Source organism: Halichoerus grypus, chromosome 7 (genome assembly GCF_964656455.1).
Source record: "Halichoerus grypus chromosome 7, mHalGry1.hap1.1, whole genome shotgun sequence".
Lineage (NCBI taxonomy): Eukaryota > Metazoa > Chordata > Mammalia > Carnivora > Phocidae > Halichoerus > Halichoerus grypus.
The window spans coordinates 39,954,078-39,968,662 of record NC_135718.1 but is presented as its reverse complement, the minus strand read 5'-3'; the positions used below and the strand labels follow the sequence as shown (position 1 = coordinate 39,968,662).

Here is a 14,585-nt window from a genome sequence, read left to right as displayed (position 1 = left end):
TTTTACAACGTCCAGTGATAAATTTGGCTCTCTGGACTGACAAGGAAGCTCCTGACTCGTGTTTTCCAGACACTAGCCTCAACGGAGCTAGATTCTGTGGCACTCTCATTCTAGACGAGGTCAAGCCCCATCCTTAAGACTCGCCCGTCGCGGCAAAGATAGCGTGTGTGTGTGTTATTGGACCTAGCTCTGGGGGCTGAGATGAGGTCTGTGATGTGAGACTGGGAGGAAAATGGAAGTTGGCAGTGAATCGAACTGGCAGTGGATGGAAAGGCTGGTGATGGATCGTGCGGCCGGGGAGCCCATCATGCCTGTCTGGAGGGGCGCAGGTTTCTGTGCACACCTTCTGTTCTAGGGATACCAGGGGCCAGGAAACATCACCCAGTCTGACTTTCCCATCACCCAGGTGATGGCTGGAGGGAGAGATCATGAAGTCACCATCCCCTCTCGACAGCAACAGTAGGAGACCCTTGGGTCCCCAAGAGGAAATTGGAGCCACCAAGCACTAGGCCCTAAAAATTGGTCTCTAGACAACCGTGGGGCTCAGGTGCTCTGCAGAGTGGGGAGTGGCTGTCCCAGTACTTCCGTCTCCCCTGCAGGCTCAGGCTCAAGCCCAGAAGGTATGGGAGTCACAGACCAGTCGCAGCTCTGTCTCTGCCTAGATATGTGGCCTCGTACACATTTCCTAACCTTTCTGACTCCCCATTTCATCCCGCAGGAGCTGGTGTTCAGGACTTGGTTCACGTAACATAGCACCCATATGGTTCATAAATGTACTGAGAACCTACTATGTGCCAGACCCTTTGCAAAGCAATGACACTACATAGTTGTTAACACATTTGAATCCAGTTCCTGCTTTCAGACTGTGTGTGTAGATTATATGGACCACCTACTATAGGCTAGACATTTTACAGACATGATAAGGAATTCTTATAACCACCTGATGTATTGATTTTTATCTCCACTGGATGGATATGGCAACCAAGGCTCAGAGAGGCCAAGTAGCTTGTCCAGAGTCACAAAGACTGGAAGTAGGAGCACCTACCTTTTCCCATTACACCTGTCATGGAAATAGGGACATAAGACATGTGTTCTAGTGTGTTCTTGAAGAGTCTCTCCTTGCAAGGCCCAGCCCAGCCTAGACTTGACTGCTTGTTAATGGGTTCCAGCATTCAGGGTAGCTTGTGGCAAGGGTTTGACTTCTCAAAAGATGGACTGTGCCCCCCAACCCCCACCATAGTCAGCAGTCATTAGGCCCCAGCCTCCTGAGTGAAGAAGAGCTCCCACACTGCACTTTCTTTGGGGGTCAGTCCACTGCTAAGAAGCAGTTCAAACTCTATAGTCTCTCCCTGCTTGTGGAACAGCAAAATGCTCCAGACACAGACTTTGGAAAGAGACCCAAGCTTGACTGCAAAGCCCCACAGATTCACACACCATCTTTCCCAAGGTGGCCCATGGCCCCGGGCACCCGAGAAAGGCCGGCTGGGTCCCCAGCTAGGGCCCCTGCTAGCTGCCCTTCCTGCCTGGGGCTCTGGGCCAGCTTCCTCCTCTCCTAAATAATGAATTAGCTCATGTCTGGGGCTTGTAAACAAAGCACACCGAGAGAACCAGCATTTCCAAAGTTGCTTACTCAAAGGAGGAGAGCAAAAAGCAGAGTTTGTTTGGCAGAGTTCAAGTAAATCGATAAATGTAAGGCCACCACCAGAGAAAAACTTACCCCCGTTCCTGCCAGTTCCTCCTCCTCAACTGTGAAACTTTGTCACCAGGCAACAAGAGACTTTGGGACCTGGAGTTAATTAGCATAATCTTGACGCCAGCCTGCAAGGTGAGAGAACACAATAGGCGACAATGTCTCCAGGACACCGCCACGCGGAGCGGGGGATGCCGGGGCCTGGGCTCCTCCGGCTTCTTGCAGGGGGGGAATTTCCTCCCAGCCGCCCCCAGCAATGCGGTGGGCACTTCGCCACCAGGCAGAACCAGCTTGCCGTGGCCATGCCGGAAGTGGACATTGCTAACAGGGAGAAACAGCTATGCTTGCCCCTTTTAAGGGATAGATACCTTACTTCTCTATGAAGCATTGAGGGAGTCCCACGAACTATCACTCGATTTGTTGTTTATCCAAATAGCTTTTTCAGTTCTTTGATCTGTGAGAGAGCTATCTTTTATCTGTTTATTTGAATTTAATTATTTCTTGCAGTTTTCTCTTGGTGCCCTTTTCACGCTATGAAGTCAGAATGACCATAATGCTCGTAAAAACCATACAGTTATATAGTCATTTTTTCCTCACTTAATATTATGTCAAATGCTGATGTGTAATTTCTAAAATCTACCTTTCGATTGAACGTGTAATACTGAATCTGGTGGACTGTACTTTCCCTGTTGTTTCCAATTTGGTGCTATCGTGAATAGGGCTGCAACGAATGTATTTGTACATTTATAATCTTTTTGTTCAGTGTTTTTCTTTAAATTAAATTCCCAGAAATTGAGAAGATCAGCAAAAAGTTACATATGAAAACTATTATGCAAATAATAAAATAACCTCGTAGAAAAATTTGAAAATGCGTATGTAGAAATGAAGAAATAAATATGCTCCAAATTGCACTACCCAAATCAAGTTGGAAATAAGTAAGATAATTAGCAGATAAATAATTTGAACTACAAAATGAATCCAAGCACTACACATTTTGAAAAGTACAAAAAAAAGTAAAAGGAAATAGTTGAAATTAAAAAATAAAAATATGGCTAACCACAAAAACTTCAAATACATGGATACCACCACTGTTTTGTTTAATGCAAAACTAAAAGAAAACAGGTCATTTAATTTAGACAATAAATGGATTTAAAATAATTACCAAATTCAGATAAATAGAAAATTAAAAGTTACCCAAAGTCCTATGACCCAGTGTGTTCCTAATTAGACTATTCGTAAAAGTACATCATTCAAATTAGAAAATAAATAATGTGAAAATCATAAAACACAGCTAAGCAAAAATAAAATCAATATTTTACAGAAGAAAATGCCCAAGAAGATAAATACATTTTAAAATGCAGATATGTAAAACCTCATAAGAATTAAAGCCGCTCGATTTCAGCATCTGGACGTAACTTCCTGTTCTATACCCTTCCAGACTTTTAATGCCTCTCCAGCTTCATGTTTATATCACGGGTATGCAGGAATAACTTGGCGACTTCGCTAATGCTCATTGTCTAACTCCAGAGGTACACAAATTACTAATTTGTCAGGTAACTGCCTTCTAAGTCAGCCAGAACTAAGGTTTTTGCTGTTGTTGTTTTCTGTTTACGTTTGTTTTCTTTTCCCTGTTGGAGGAAAGAGCTTGTCTTGTGAGTCAGGGCCCTGGGGCAAGGTTTAGTCTGGACGGGTGCTTTGCACAGCCCAGTGTGTCAGGGACTCCCGGGTCCCTGCTCTGCGCCGGCTTGGGGTGGACTCCCCTTGGCTTCACGCCACTCCCTCGCCCCACCCATCCACTTCCTCATCTCTACGTGAAGTAATGGCTGCTTTCTTGGGTCGCCGTGGGAATTAGACAACGGGTAAAAAGTCTTTGCAATCTTTAACGCGTGATAATTATTGGTATTATTATTATTAGGCCTATGAATGAAGGGGATGAGAGATATAGGCTTCCAGTTACGGAATGAATCAGTCACGGGGGTAAAAGGCACAGCGTAGGGAACACCATCAGTGATGTTGTACTAGAGCTGTGTGGGGACAGACGGCAGCTACACTTGTGGGGGGCACAGCATAACGTCTAGAGATGTCGAATCTCTGTGTTGTCCACCTGAAACTAACATAACACTGTGTGTCAACTGGACACAGATAAAAATATATATATATAAATTAAAAAAAAAGAAAAAAATCCATGTGGGAGTATACACATAAATTCTCAAATGAAATAGGACAGAAGTGGAAGTGAAAATGGAAACATAAAACAAACACATAAATAAAACAAACAAATAAAAAGTTGAAAACTATGACTCACCTCTGGTTAGGTGTCTTGGCACTGCTGGTCACGGCGTCCTTTGCTGGTAGTAAGGGAACGATGGATCTTCCTTGGAGCGCATAGCCGGTGAAATGAGAAATGGGATGGTGACATGCCTCTGTCTTCTGCACACCATTCCACCTGGGGGCAGTGTCACAAAAGACCACCCTCTCTAGAACCCTCTCTGAAACGGAAAATTCTAGAACCCTCTCTGAAACGGAAAATGACCCAGGCTGTCTCTTATTTCCTGAACTATAATAGGTACATTTTGTTCCCTTATTTCCTGCTCCCCTGTCAAACTTAACAAAATAAAGTAGCAAGACTAGCGAGCTTTGCCATACTAACTCCACATTCTTGTAGCTCGACCTCCTCAGGAAGGCTCAGCACATGTCCTTTCCAAGGTGGTGACCCCCACTGTCTCCAGCCTGGGCTCTGCCCGTGTTTGTAGCCTTCCAAGCGGCCTGCCTTCCAGAACTGGGATAGGTGGCAGGCTCACAGACTGAGCAAGAGAACCAAATCTTCACTTGAGCCTTTGCAACCTACAGCAATAAACCTGAGCGTGTTTTGCTTCTGTTCATTGTTACTGTTGTTTGCCTAGATAGAGTGGATGCAATAGATGATTTCTCTACTGGGGGTGGTGGGGGGGGTGGGGGGAGAGGTGAATCCCAGCCTGGGAGCTGCATTCTGTTTATAAAAAACCTACCAAGGAAATAATTGAATGAAAAGGGATGGGAAACCTGAGACAGAGTGTAGGCTGACAGTGCTGTGGTGGGAAAGTGAAGGGGCACTGCCCCTGCTAGGGCCCTTGGGCAGCCAGGCCTTGTCCAGACAGATGGAGGCCAGAAGGACCCTGGTGCAGTGCACGTGAGTAGAACATAAAATGCATGTGGGGTAGCATCTGTGGGCACCTGAACGAGACCAAGGAAGAGGGAAGGGATGGAAAGAGGAGACATGATGTGGGTGGGTTTGGCGGAACATCTTGAACAAAGGTCTTGAGAGCAGAAGGAGAGTCTCATGGAGACAGAGAGGGGAAGAAAACAGAGCTGGAAAAGGAACCAAGGAATACCACAGAGGCCAAGGAACTGGGCTCTACACATCCGTGCTGAGCAGAAAGGGCATTTCACGTGGAAAAAAAACCCTCCCCGCACCCTTCCCGGCACATCCTGTTGCCCTTCTAAACTTTTTCCCACCACACTGGTCAAAAACGGTATTTCTTTGTTTCAGTTTGTATTTCTTAATTATATGTGTAGAAACCGAAATCAGTACAGCCTTTTAAGAGGACAGTTTGGCAATATGTAGCAAACTGGAAAATGCTCATACTTTTTATCCCAGTAGAACCGCTGCCAGAAATCTCTCTCATGGGTACACTCCCCAAGTACCCAGAGATTTATGTCCGAAGCTGGTCACGGAAAGGTCATTTGCGAGGACCAAACCCACCCCAGGGGCAGGCTCAACCAGTCCCGATCCGTCTGTACAATGGGGTCCTGCTGCTGCAGAAACGAATGCCACAGAGTGATGTGAGCTGACCCCACCCTGCTGGGAAGCCAGTGACAAAGCACAGATGAGGTCTTCCCACGTATCGCCAGTTAAAAAACAACAACGATATAAGCACATAGACAGGCACGGGGTAAAACTGTTCTGGAAACCGTTAACTGTGGCTCCTTCTCGAGTAGGAGTGATAGTTTGGACACTCTTTTATTCTGTGGCCTTCCACATTTTTTAAACTACGTGCATATATTATAGTGCCGTGTCAGTATATTATAATCATGTCTATTACACGTACATGGGGAAAGCAGGCTGAGGCATGGCTATGGGAAGTCTGGTGTGGGGTTGTGAGGCTTGACCCCGCTTCTGCATGGCCCCAGGGCTTCCCCACAGGCCACACGTAAGGCAGCAGGAGAGTATTCCAGCAAAAGTGACCGCAAGAGCCTAACCTTCAGTAGGGTAGCGTGGGGTCAGGCAGAGCTTGGGTAATAATCTTTTTACCCCGCTGGGAGAGCTGCTGTATGCCCCGGAGAGTCTGTGGCTTTCCTGGATGCCCTGGTCCCACAGGGCCCCAGGAATTCCCACTTCTCTGCTCATTTGTGCCGTGAGATGTTGGGTCACTGTCGTTGTTCTCTGTCCCACAGGAGATACCCTGGCTCCGACAGGACCGTGCTGCAGAGGTGGCAGGTACAGTGACCCCCGTGGAGGACTCTAGGTCTGAGGACACCCTGTGGGAAGGCAAATCAGAAATAGCTCAGGCCCCAGTGGTGGGGAGACAAAGCATGTGGGTGACTCGGGAGGGATCTTATTTTTTTAATTTACCAAAATGTCCCAAGTATTTCCCTAAAAAGATCTTAGTGATTGAAAGTGGTACTTGAGGCTTGGAGCGGGAGCTGGGTAGTGTGTGTGTGTGTGTGTGTGTGTGTGTGTGTGTGCACGTGTATGCACCTGCCCCATCCATGCAGATAGACACATATGTATAAGTGGACACAGTGTAGAGGGGCTCCAGTGTTCACTTCTCCTGAGAAGACATGCATGACTCTCAGCTTGAATGAACGGACATTTAGCCTCTGATTCTCAGTGAAAGGCAGGGACCCCAAGAGGGTCAGTCCTAGAGATCACATGACAACAAGAAATTAACTCCTGGTCACTCTTGTCCAAAATCCTTTCCCAGCAAGAGGGCCAAGGGAGAGCACAGCATGTAGGTCCCATATAAGAGGTGACAGTTATACTGGACTGTTCATTCACCCCTTGGCCCTGCTGATTTTTCCCAAATACACTCCTGACTCCACCTTGACTGTACATTCTAAGGCCCTAAGAGTGAGTGTTATCCCAATAGGTGGGGACAGAAAAGAAAGTCCCTAAATTCCCAGAGGAAGACAGATCGTTCAGTCTCTTGGTGAGGGCTTCTTTCTACTGCAAGGTCCCCTCGGCTTATTTTTTTTTTTTTGAAGATTTTATTTATTTATTTGATAGAGGGAGAGATAGCGAGAGCAGGAACACAAGCAGGGGGAGTGGGAGAGGGAGAAGCAGGCTTCCCGCAGAGCAGGGAGCCCAATGCAGGGCTCGATCCCAGGATCCTGGGACCGTGACCTAAGCCAAAGGCAGAAGCTCAACGACTGAGCCACCCAGGTGCCCCATCGGCTTATTTTTTTAATCATAAGGTTAGCAGTAAGTTCACCCACAGCATTTGTGCTCTTATTTTAATCAACTTTTGAGTATCACACCCAGCAGCTAAACAAAAGAAGGCTTTATCCTTGGCTTTGGACTGCTGAGCTGTATTTTTTTTTTCTGGCCGACTTTGCTTCCTGAATATATTTGCTTCAGTTCACGTTGGAATTAGTGTGGCCTCCCCGCTTTGGCCTGTCTCGGGCGCAAGGTGCACGGGGAACAGTGGAGGTGTGTGCTGCCCGCTCTCACCCACACAGCAAGGGCTGCAGAGGGCTGAGAAATGGACCCCCATGGTCCTTAGGAAGATGCTAGTTGTGTTTGGTTTATCTCCTCTTTGTCTCTTCTGGTAGAAAAGGGACATCAGCAATTTTGAGTATCTCATGCACCTCAACACCATGGCTGGGAGGACCTACAATGACTATATGCAGTATCCAGTGTTTCCCTGGGTCCTGGCCGACTACACCTCACAGGTATAGTACTCGCGTGGATGCTATTCAGAAGTCCTGAGGCTTCCTGACCCTGAAGACCAGAGCATACTAAATCAGCATGCAGAGTCTCTGCTACGAGGTTCAGTCCACCTGGGCCTGAGGGCTGCTCCATGCTTGGCCCTTCACCCCAGAGGAGGCCTTTGGAGTCTGGCTGCTTGGGTTTCTGTCCAGATCCACCCGTGGGAAGGTGACCCCACCTGTGGGATGATCAACATGATGAGGACAGTTGCTAACATGAGCCCCAGAGGGCTTCCTGACTTACTACTGTCAAGGCGACTAATACCCATCTGCTGAGACACTGCCATGGACCAATGTTGGTCATTCAAGTGAAGCAGGCCATGGAATTTATTCCTTGAATCAACGTGTGTGGGGTGGGAGGTAGAGGATAGGAGAGAGACAGAGAGAGACCCAGAGAGAGCAAACTACCCCCCTGTATCTTGACTTCAGCAGTCAAGAGGTTGGTATGGGGACTTCACTCAGGATCTGGACTGAGACATGTTGGGACAGGGGAGGCTGACGGCAAGGCCAGATAATTCCCTCCTTTAGCTGTCCCTGGACCTCAGCAGGCAGGGGAGGGAGGAGGAAAGCTGACACAGCTAGGCCAGGGTGACATTGCTGGGAATGACCTGGTTATGAAGCACTGTCCCAACCACCTGGACTCTGGCCATCAAGAGGGGTGTTGAGCTGTGTGTGTAAAGGACAGAAGGTGACTAAGTCCTGGTTCAGACCAGTCCTTGCCAGTCCTGCCTAGGGCTGCTTGGAAGACTGATACTCAGGATTTGGGAGAGGGAGCCTCAGTCTTTTGTGACCTCCCATCCCCAATGAAAACATTTAACACAAAACTTTTATGGCCAGCTGCATGTTGCCTTTTATTTCCCTAATGATCCATCTGAGGCTGAGGTATTTCAAAAATGAAACATGCAAATCCCAGCTTTAACTCACATGTTGCAAAGTGGTGGTTTACCAGCCCCTTTTGTTTAGCCCAAAATTTTGATTACTTACCCATATTTAAAAATCGGAAGATTTCTCCTAAAAATCTGGATTTCCAATATCTTTTGGAAGATCAGGAGATCTAGCAGCTCGGAAACCCCATTCTGTCCTGGCAAAATCAGCAGTGGCTGAGATGGCTCTCCACGTGCGCCGTTGGTCACAGGGGTCTGAGAAGCGCCTGCCTCACTCTGCCCCCACCCCCGGTTCTGCAGATGTTGAGATGGGGACAGGCCCTGCCTCCCCAGGGGGACTGCAGTGGTTCACGGCTGGTGAAAAGGAAAAGAAGTATAAAGAAACACTTTCTATCAGACACAAATCCTGGGGGATACACAGCTCCTCTGCTAAAATGTAGAACATCTCTGCTAAAAGCAGACATCTCCGAGGACACCTGGCCCTGAAAACTTCAGGTCTCCACTGCCCTGTATTATATTCCCCAGGACAGAGGAAGGGGCGACATTACATGCTGTCATTGCCCAGAAGGGAGTGGGCTCCAGAAAGAGGAGGCCGTTCCTCACATTTCCTCCCCAAACAGAACAGAGGACTTCTAACTTCTAGGGAGTTAGTTTGATTCCCTGCAAGGACCGTGAACTCCTGAGGCATACAGCTCTCTCCACGAGGGCTGCAGCCAAGCACCTCATTGACAACAGGGATTCTTTTCCAAGTCTCTTTTCAGTAACTGGTGGCGATGTTCTGATTTGGGTCAACTTGGAACAGGTTCACTGTGAACTCAATCTTCCCCTCCTCTTATTTTCCTTCTCTCCCTTATTAAGTCTTTGTGGATCACTGGCTCTGGGGCCATAAAACCCCTGCACGCCTGCTAATCACTGGAGGGGGGTCAGACCAAACGACGATAAACCAATAAAGAGAACCATAAAACTAAAGAGCGTGGCTCCTGAAGTCTCGCTGGGGCACAAGAGGGTCTGAGGGGAGTTAACTCCAGCCACACGTCTGCCTTCTAGACATTGAACTTGACGAATCCCAAGACTTTCCGTGATCTCTCAAAGCCTATGGGGGCTCAGACCAAGGAAAGGAAGCTGAAATTCATCCAGAGGTTTAAAGAAGTTGAGAAGACTGAAGGTGGGTAGATCCCAGCTTGACTTTTTTTTTTCCTGCAGTGTTGCTCATTCAAGTGCCTTGAAACGGTCGTTGGTAACAATTTAGGCTCTCACCTAGTGTGGAAACAATTATATTGGGATAGGGAATAGCTCTAGTCTGCTGGTCTGCATCCTGACTGCATGGAAGAATCACCTGGGCAGGTTTTACACATACTGATGTCCAGGCCCCACCTCTAGAAATTCTGATTTAAGTAAGGCTGTGGTGAGGTGCAGGGTGGACTGAGAACTACCATGCTAAGAGCTACTACGTCCAGACCTAGGGGCTGCCAGGCTCAGAGAGTACATTCATTCAGCACTTTGTATATTCCAGGCACAGGCCAGCCTTAAATACAGTGGTCCGTTTCAAAGAGAAGGGAATTAAACTCAGAGAATTCAAGCAACGCATTCAAGATCAGAGCTTCTAAATGGTGGAGGCTGTATTTGTCTTGACTGTAGAATCTACTTCCCAAACTTTGTTCATCTGCACATCACATTTATAATTTTTGCCGCATTCGCATGCGACTTGAACTCCTATTGCCTTAATTTTTTTTTTCTTTAGGTCTATTCACTTCTGAACTTTGATGAACGTATTTTAAAAGGCAATTTTTGTCATGCATTTGATGCTAGCTCTATTGGTTTTCTCAAATACTTTGAAATAAGCAAATAATTTAAAAGAAGGAGCAGGCATCCATGAACCATGAAAAATTCCCTTGGGAACCAGAGGCATTGTGCTTTGGAAAGGCTTACACGGCCCAGAGACACTGCTTTTGGCGAGCAGGTTCTCAGCAGGACAGGGAGACTCCTGCTGCCTCCCGCACAGCCCCACAGAGACCCGCCCGGGACCCCTGCGCTGTGTGGGGCTGGCACTCAGACTCGCTCAGGGGAGATGGGAGGATGTGGATGGTTGGGCAGGCCCTCCTTGCCCTGCTTATTTCCTCCTGAGGCTGAAGCTCAATCATTAGGACCCCTCTCGGGTCCCCCGCCCAGGTGCTGTTCCTCTGGCTGCCAGGCGTGGCTGGGTTCCTTCCACAGAAGCAGGCAGGGGAGCATGGGATCTCACTGTTTTCTCCCATCTCACCCTGGGCGTGCATTTGAGCTGCCCACTGCGTTTGGGACCCTGTACAAGTTCCTCCACCAACCTCCCAAACATCCAACTTAGAGAGCTCCTGCGTGGCACAAGGGAGGGCTTTAGGCTGGGCATGGGGCCGGCGGCATGATGGCTGAGCAGTCACTGCAGGGAGCTGGTTCAGGCCTTTGCCGACTGCGCTGGTGGGATTGTAGGCACGCTGGGGCTTTCTACGTACCCCTTAACCCAGAAGACCAAAGCACTGTCTCCCCATGAATCCTGAGTACAGCCTTCCCAGAGACGGACCCTGCCCACATTCTTGGGAGTAGAACACTGAGGACTCGGGGGTGCAGCTGAGGGTCTTGAGTGGGCTTTTCATCACCGTGGTTACTGGCCAAATCATAATGGCGTCTGCGAGCAGAACCAAGGCTCCAGTGACCTGCAGGTGCTCTCTTGAGCAGGGCTTGTGCCCGCTGCTTATGCTTATGCATCGTAGAACCTGTGTGTCTACAGTCTGTCCCAGCACAGGTGGGAAATCCGCTCCAGACATGTCCTTTCATTGCAGGAGACATGACTGTCCAGTGCCACTACTGTACTCACTATTCCTCGGCCATCATTGTTGCCTCCTACCTGGTCCGGATGCCACCCTATACCCAGGCCTTCTGCTCTCTGCAGGTGAGCTCTCCCTTCCACACACACACACACACACGCAACTATATCGCACAGACTAAGGGCTGGGCTTGGATGAAGCAGGGATCTCCTGGCTAGAAAGCCAGTCTTCAGCCAGTGATTCCCACTGATGCTGGCTCCAGGATTCTGGGCAGTCGGCTGACGCAGACTCCAAAAATAAGGAATGAGAGATATGGGGAAAAAATACTTAACGTAAGTCGGTTTTAGTGGAAAAGGAAAAGCAGAAACCTTGAAGACTTCCTTGAAGGTAGGTGGTCAGAAATTAGAAAAATAAGCACAAAGAAGGAAGAGTGAAAGAGTACCACCTGTAATTTCAGAATGCAGACAGCCATGCTAAGTACAAGTTGAAAGGCTTAAAAGGACGAAGTATTTGAATAATGAATAGCTGAACCAGAGAAAGAAACTAACCAACTTAGCCACCCATAAACCAAGAGACCATTCATTATGCCAGCTTAGGGTTGCAAGATTTCACAAAGAAAAACACAGGATGCCCAGGTAAATTTGAATTTCAGATAAACAGTGAATTTTTTATCCTAAAAAAATTATTTGTTGTTTATCTGAAATTCAAATATAGCTGGGCCCCCTTCTGTTTTACCTCAGCCCTACACTGCGTGAAGTAAGCAAGTCTGGCTCTGAGTGGGTGGTACTGTCCAAGGCACGTGGGATTGCTGGGATAGAGTCTTTTGCAGGCAGCCAAGAAGTTTATTTTCTCTCTTTTCTTTCTGACCTTATCACTGGGATCCTGCTTCCCAGGTTGTCCCAGGGGCACAGCTTTTGACTGGGGAGAGCCACTGGGTAGCCCAGCTGCAGCCAGCTGGCTCAGTCAGCCCCCAAGTGAATGCAGCACACAGCCCAAGTGTAGGGCCTGACCTGCTCCAGGCCTCACAAGTGTCCTACGAAGAGGAAGGCATGAGCCATGGTGGGCAACAGGCCACGAATGTGCACAGACTTACTCCGATAGTGAAGTTCATCAGAGAGAAAGTGCGAGTGTTCCAGGAATTGTGGGGTTTTAGTCTGACCTCACCAAAAGGCCACTCTTTGTGGTCAGATGACCTTGGACCTGAGAGACCAAAGGCCACGTCAGCACTAAATCCAACTCCTGAGCCCTAGGTGGGAACGGGTAGGCAAAGTCAAGGTGATTTCTCCAATTAGGAACAAAATCCCTCCTGTCTTCTGTGTCTTGGCACAGTGTTCTCTCTCCTTAAAGGCAGGGATTGTCTAGACATTGTATAACCTCCTCTCCCTGGAAATTCACTCAAAAATAATAAGTGTGCTTCCCCTGAGCCTTTCTCAGGCAACAAGCATTTTAAGTAAGTTTGGTTTGGAGAACAAACGGTCCCAGAGCTATAGCCCGTGCCAGGAATCCCATCCAGATGTTGCTCATTAATCCACAAGAAGCCATGATCACTGTCGATGATGATGGTGATGCGTTCCGCTACGGCATTCCCTCCAGGCAGTTCTGGATGCTTTAAAAGCTTTCTTTCGTCCCTTCAGTCTAATGCTCTAAAGCCCCATCTCTGCCTGTTACTAAGGGTCCTCTCACATGGGCAGGAGGCAGAGTGAACTGGAAACGGTATCAGCTGTGACATTTATGCACCAGCTCTGCTACTTGACAGATACAGAATCTTCTGCAAGTGATTTTACCTCTGGAAATGAGGGTTAAATATGCGCAGCTCCCTGAGCTGTTGAGATTAAATGAGGAAATGTGGGTAAAGCCCCTAGCTCAGGGCCTGACACTGCATAGGTGATCAATCATTATTACTTCACTTCTTTTCCCTGCAATCAGCCAGATAGAATCTGAGCAAGCCTGAACTTGTCCAAGCTGGTCTGCTCTGGGCTAAGCTAATTCAAGACAGTCTGGACTGCAGAGAAGCATTCCAGGATGGCATGAGCCAGATGAAACAGGTGTGCTGCAAACCCACAGAGATACTGGGTTAAGGCCACTCTGAAGTTGGTGACAACTAGTTTGAGCTTTCTTTTTAGCTAGTTTGATCCGTGGATGACCATGCCAAACTGGTTTGAGATGGTCTAAACCAATGCAAGGTGGTCAGAACCAATTTTATCTGCTTTTGGGTAGCACACATGTAGTCACATTAGCTCCAGCCCTTTGACTCCCATGTTGAAGTCTGATGTGATTCCCAGGTTTTCCTGGTTCGATCTACCTGTGGCTGTTGGCCCATCTGTGTTGAAATCATTTGGGCTCTCCATGTGTGATTTTTACTGACTCTTTTAGTGTGCCATAAGAAAACCCCACAGTGTTCTGCTTTTTCCTTAGAATAAAAGATGAATTTTAGCTCCCAGGGGAATGGGTAAAAGGCTACATCTGGGGCGAAATGCACCTGGCTCTCCTGTGGGAGTCCTGGGGCCTTCAAAGACTTCCTTAGGAATGTTCTGGCATCTTCCTGAAGTCAGGCTCTTTCTTCTGTCCCACCCTATCTCCTAGGGGGCAGGCTCATTTCTTAAGAGACCTTTGCTTCACCCCTGTGTGGTGACAAGGAAAGGAGCCTCACCATATTCTCGATAGACTAGACTTCCATTCCCCAGCATGGACCATGGGGTAGGGAAGAGTAAGAAAGGTGGAGAAGGTGCAGAATCCAGGCATGAGCCCTTCTTATTTTATTTATCTGGAGAGCAGGGAACTGAGAATGTCGGGTTTCCAGAGCCGGGTGTGCATGCAGGAGTCAGCATGACAAAGGCATGCTTCCCCATTCTGCATGAAGTAAGCTCTGCCTCTTGCCTATGAGTGTGAATGAGCCAGAGTGACCTGCTTGCTCGTTTGATGGCTCGGCGGGAGGAATCACCTTTGGCGCAGAGAGCCGTGTGTCTATGCGCTGTACCCGGTGTGGCCCGGTGCACTGTCGAGAGGCAGACGCGGCTTTCCTTGGGCAATGTGGCCTGCCCCCTGAGTGGGATGTGGACAGAAGGAGGGGCTCTCGCACACGGCCTAGAATTGCCATGCAGCACATTCTGATCCCTGGGTGGAAGGTGTGCTGTGGTCCCTTCACTTTTGCATCTTACTAACTTTGGGCTGCTCTTGGAATCGTTGCATTCCTCTATGGTTGCCATGTTTGATCTTCTGCCTCAAACCTGGTATTACGATGATAGA

At 48.2% G+C, this 14,585-nt stretch overlaps 1 protein-coding gene across 8 annotated transcripts in view; it reads left to right on the top strand.

The window, feature by feature from the left end:
- Positions 1–14,585, top strand: part of WDFY4 (WDFY family member 4) — a 286,087-nt gene that overhangs the window by 239,698 nt on the left and 31,804 nt on the right. For 7 of the 8 annotated variants that reach the window (XM_036103143.2, XM_036103144.2, XM_036103140.2 and 4 more), the window contains 4 exons: positions 6,125–6,167; positions 7,502–7,621; positions 9,589–9,706; positions 11,355–11,464. In XM_036103143.2, the coding sequence (XP_035959036.2) occupies positions 6,125–6,167; positions 7,502–7,621; positions 9,589–9,706; positions 11,355–11,464 (391 nt within the window). The remainder of the gene's footprint in view (positions 1–6,124; positions 6,168–7,501; positions 7,622–9,588; positions 9,707–11,354; positions 11,465–14,585) is intronic. The other variant, XM_078077461.1, reaches the window with a different exon arrangement.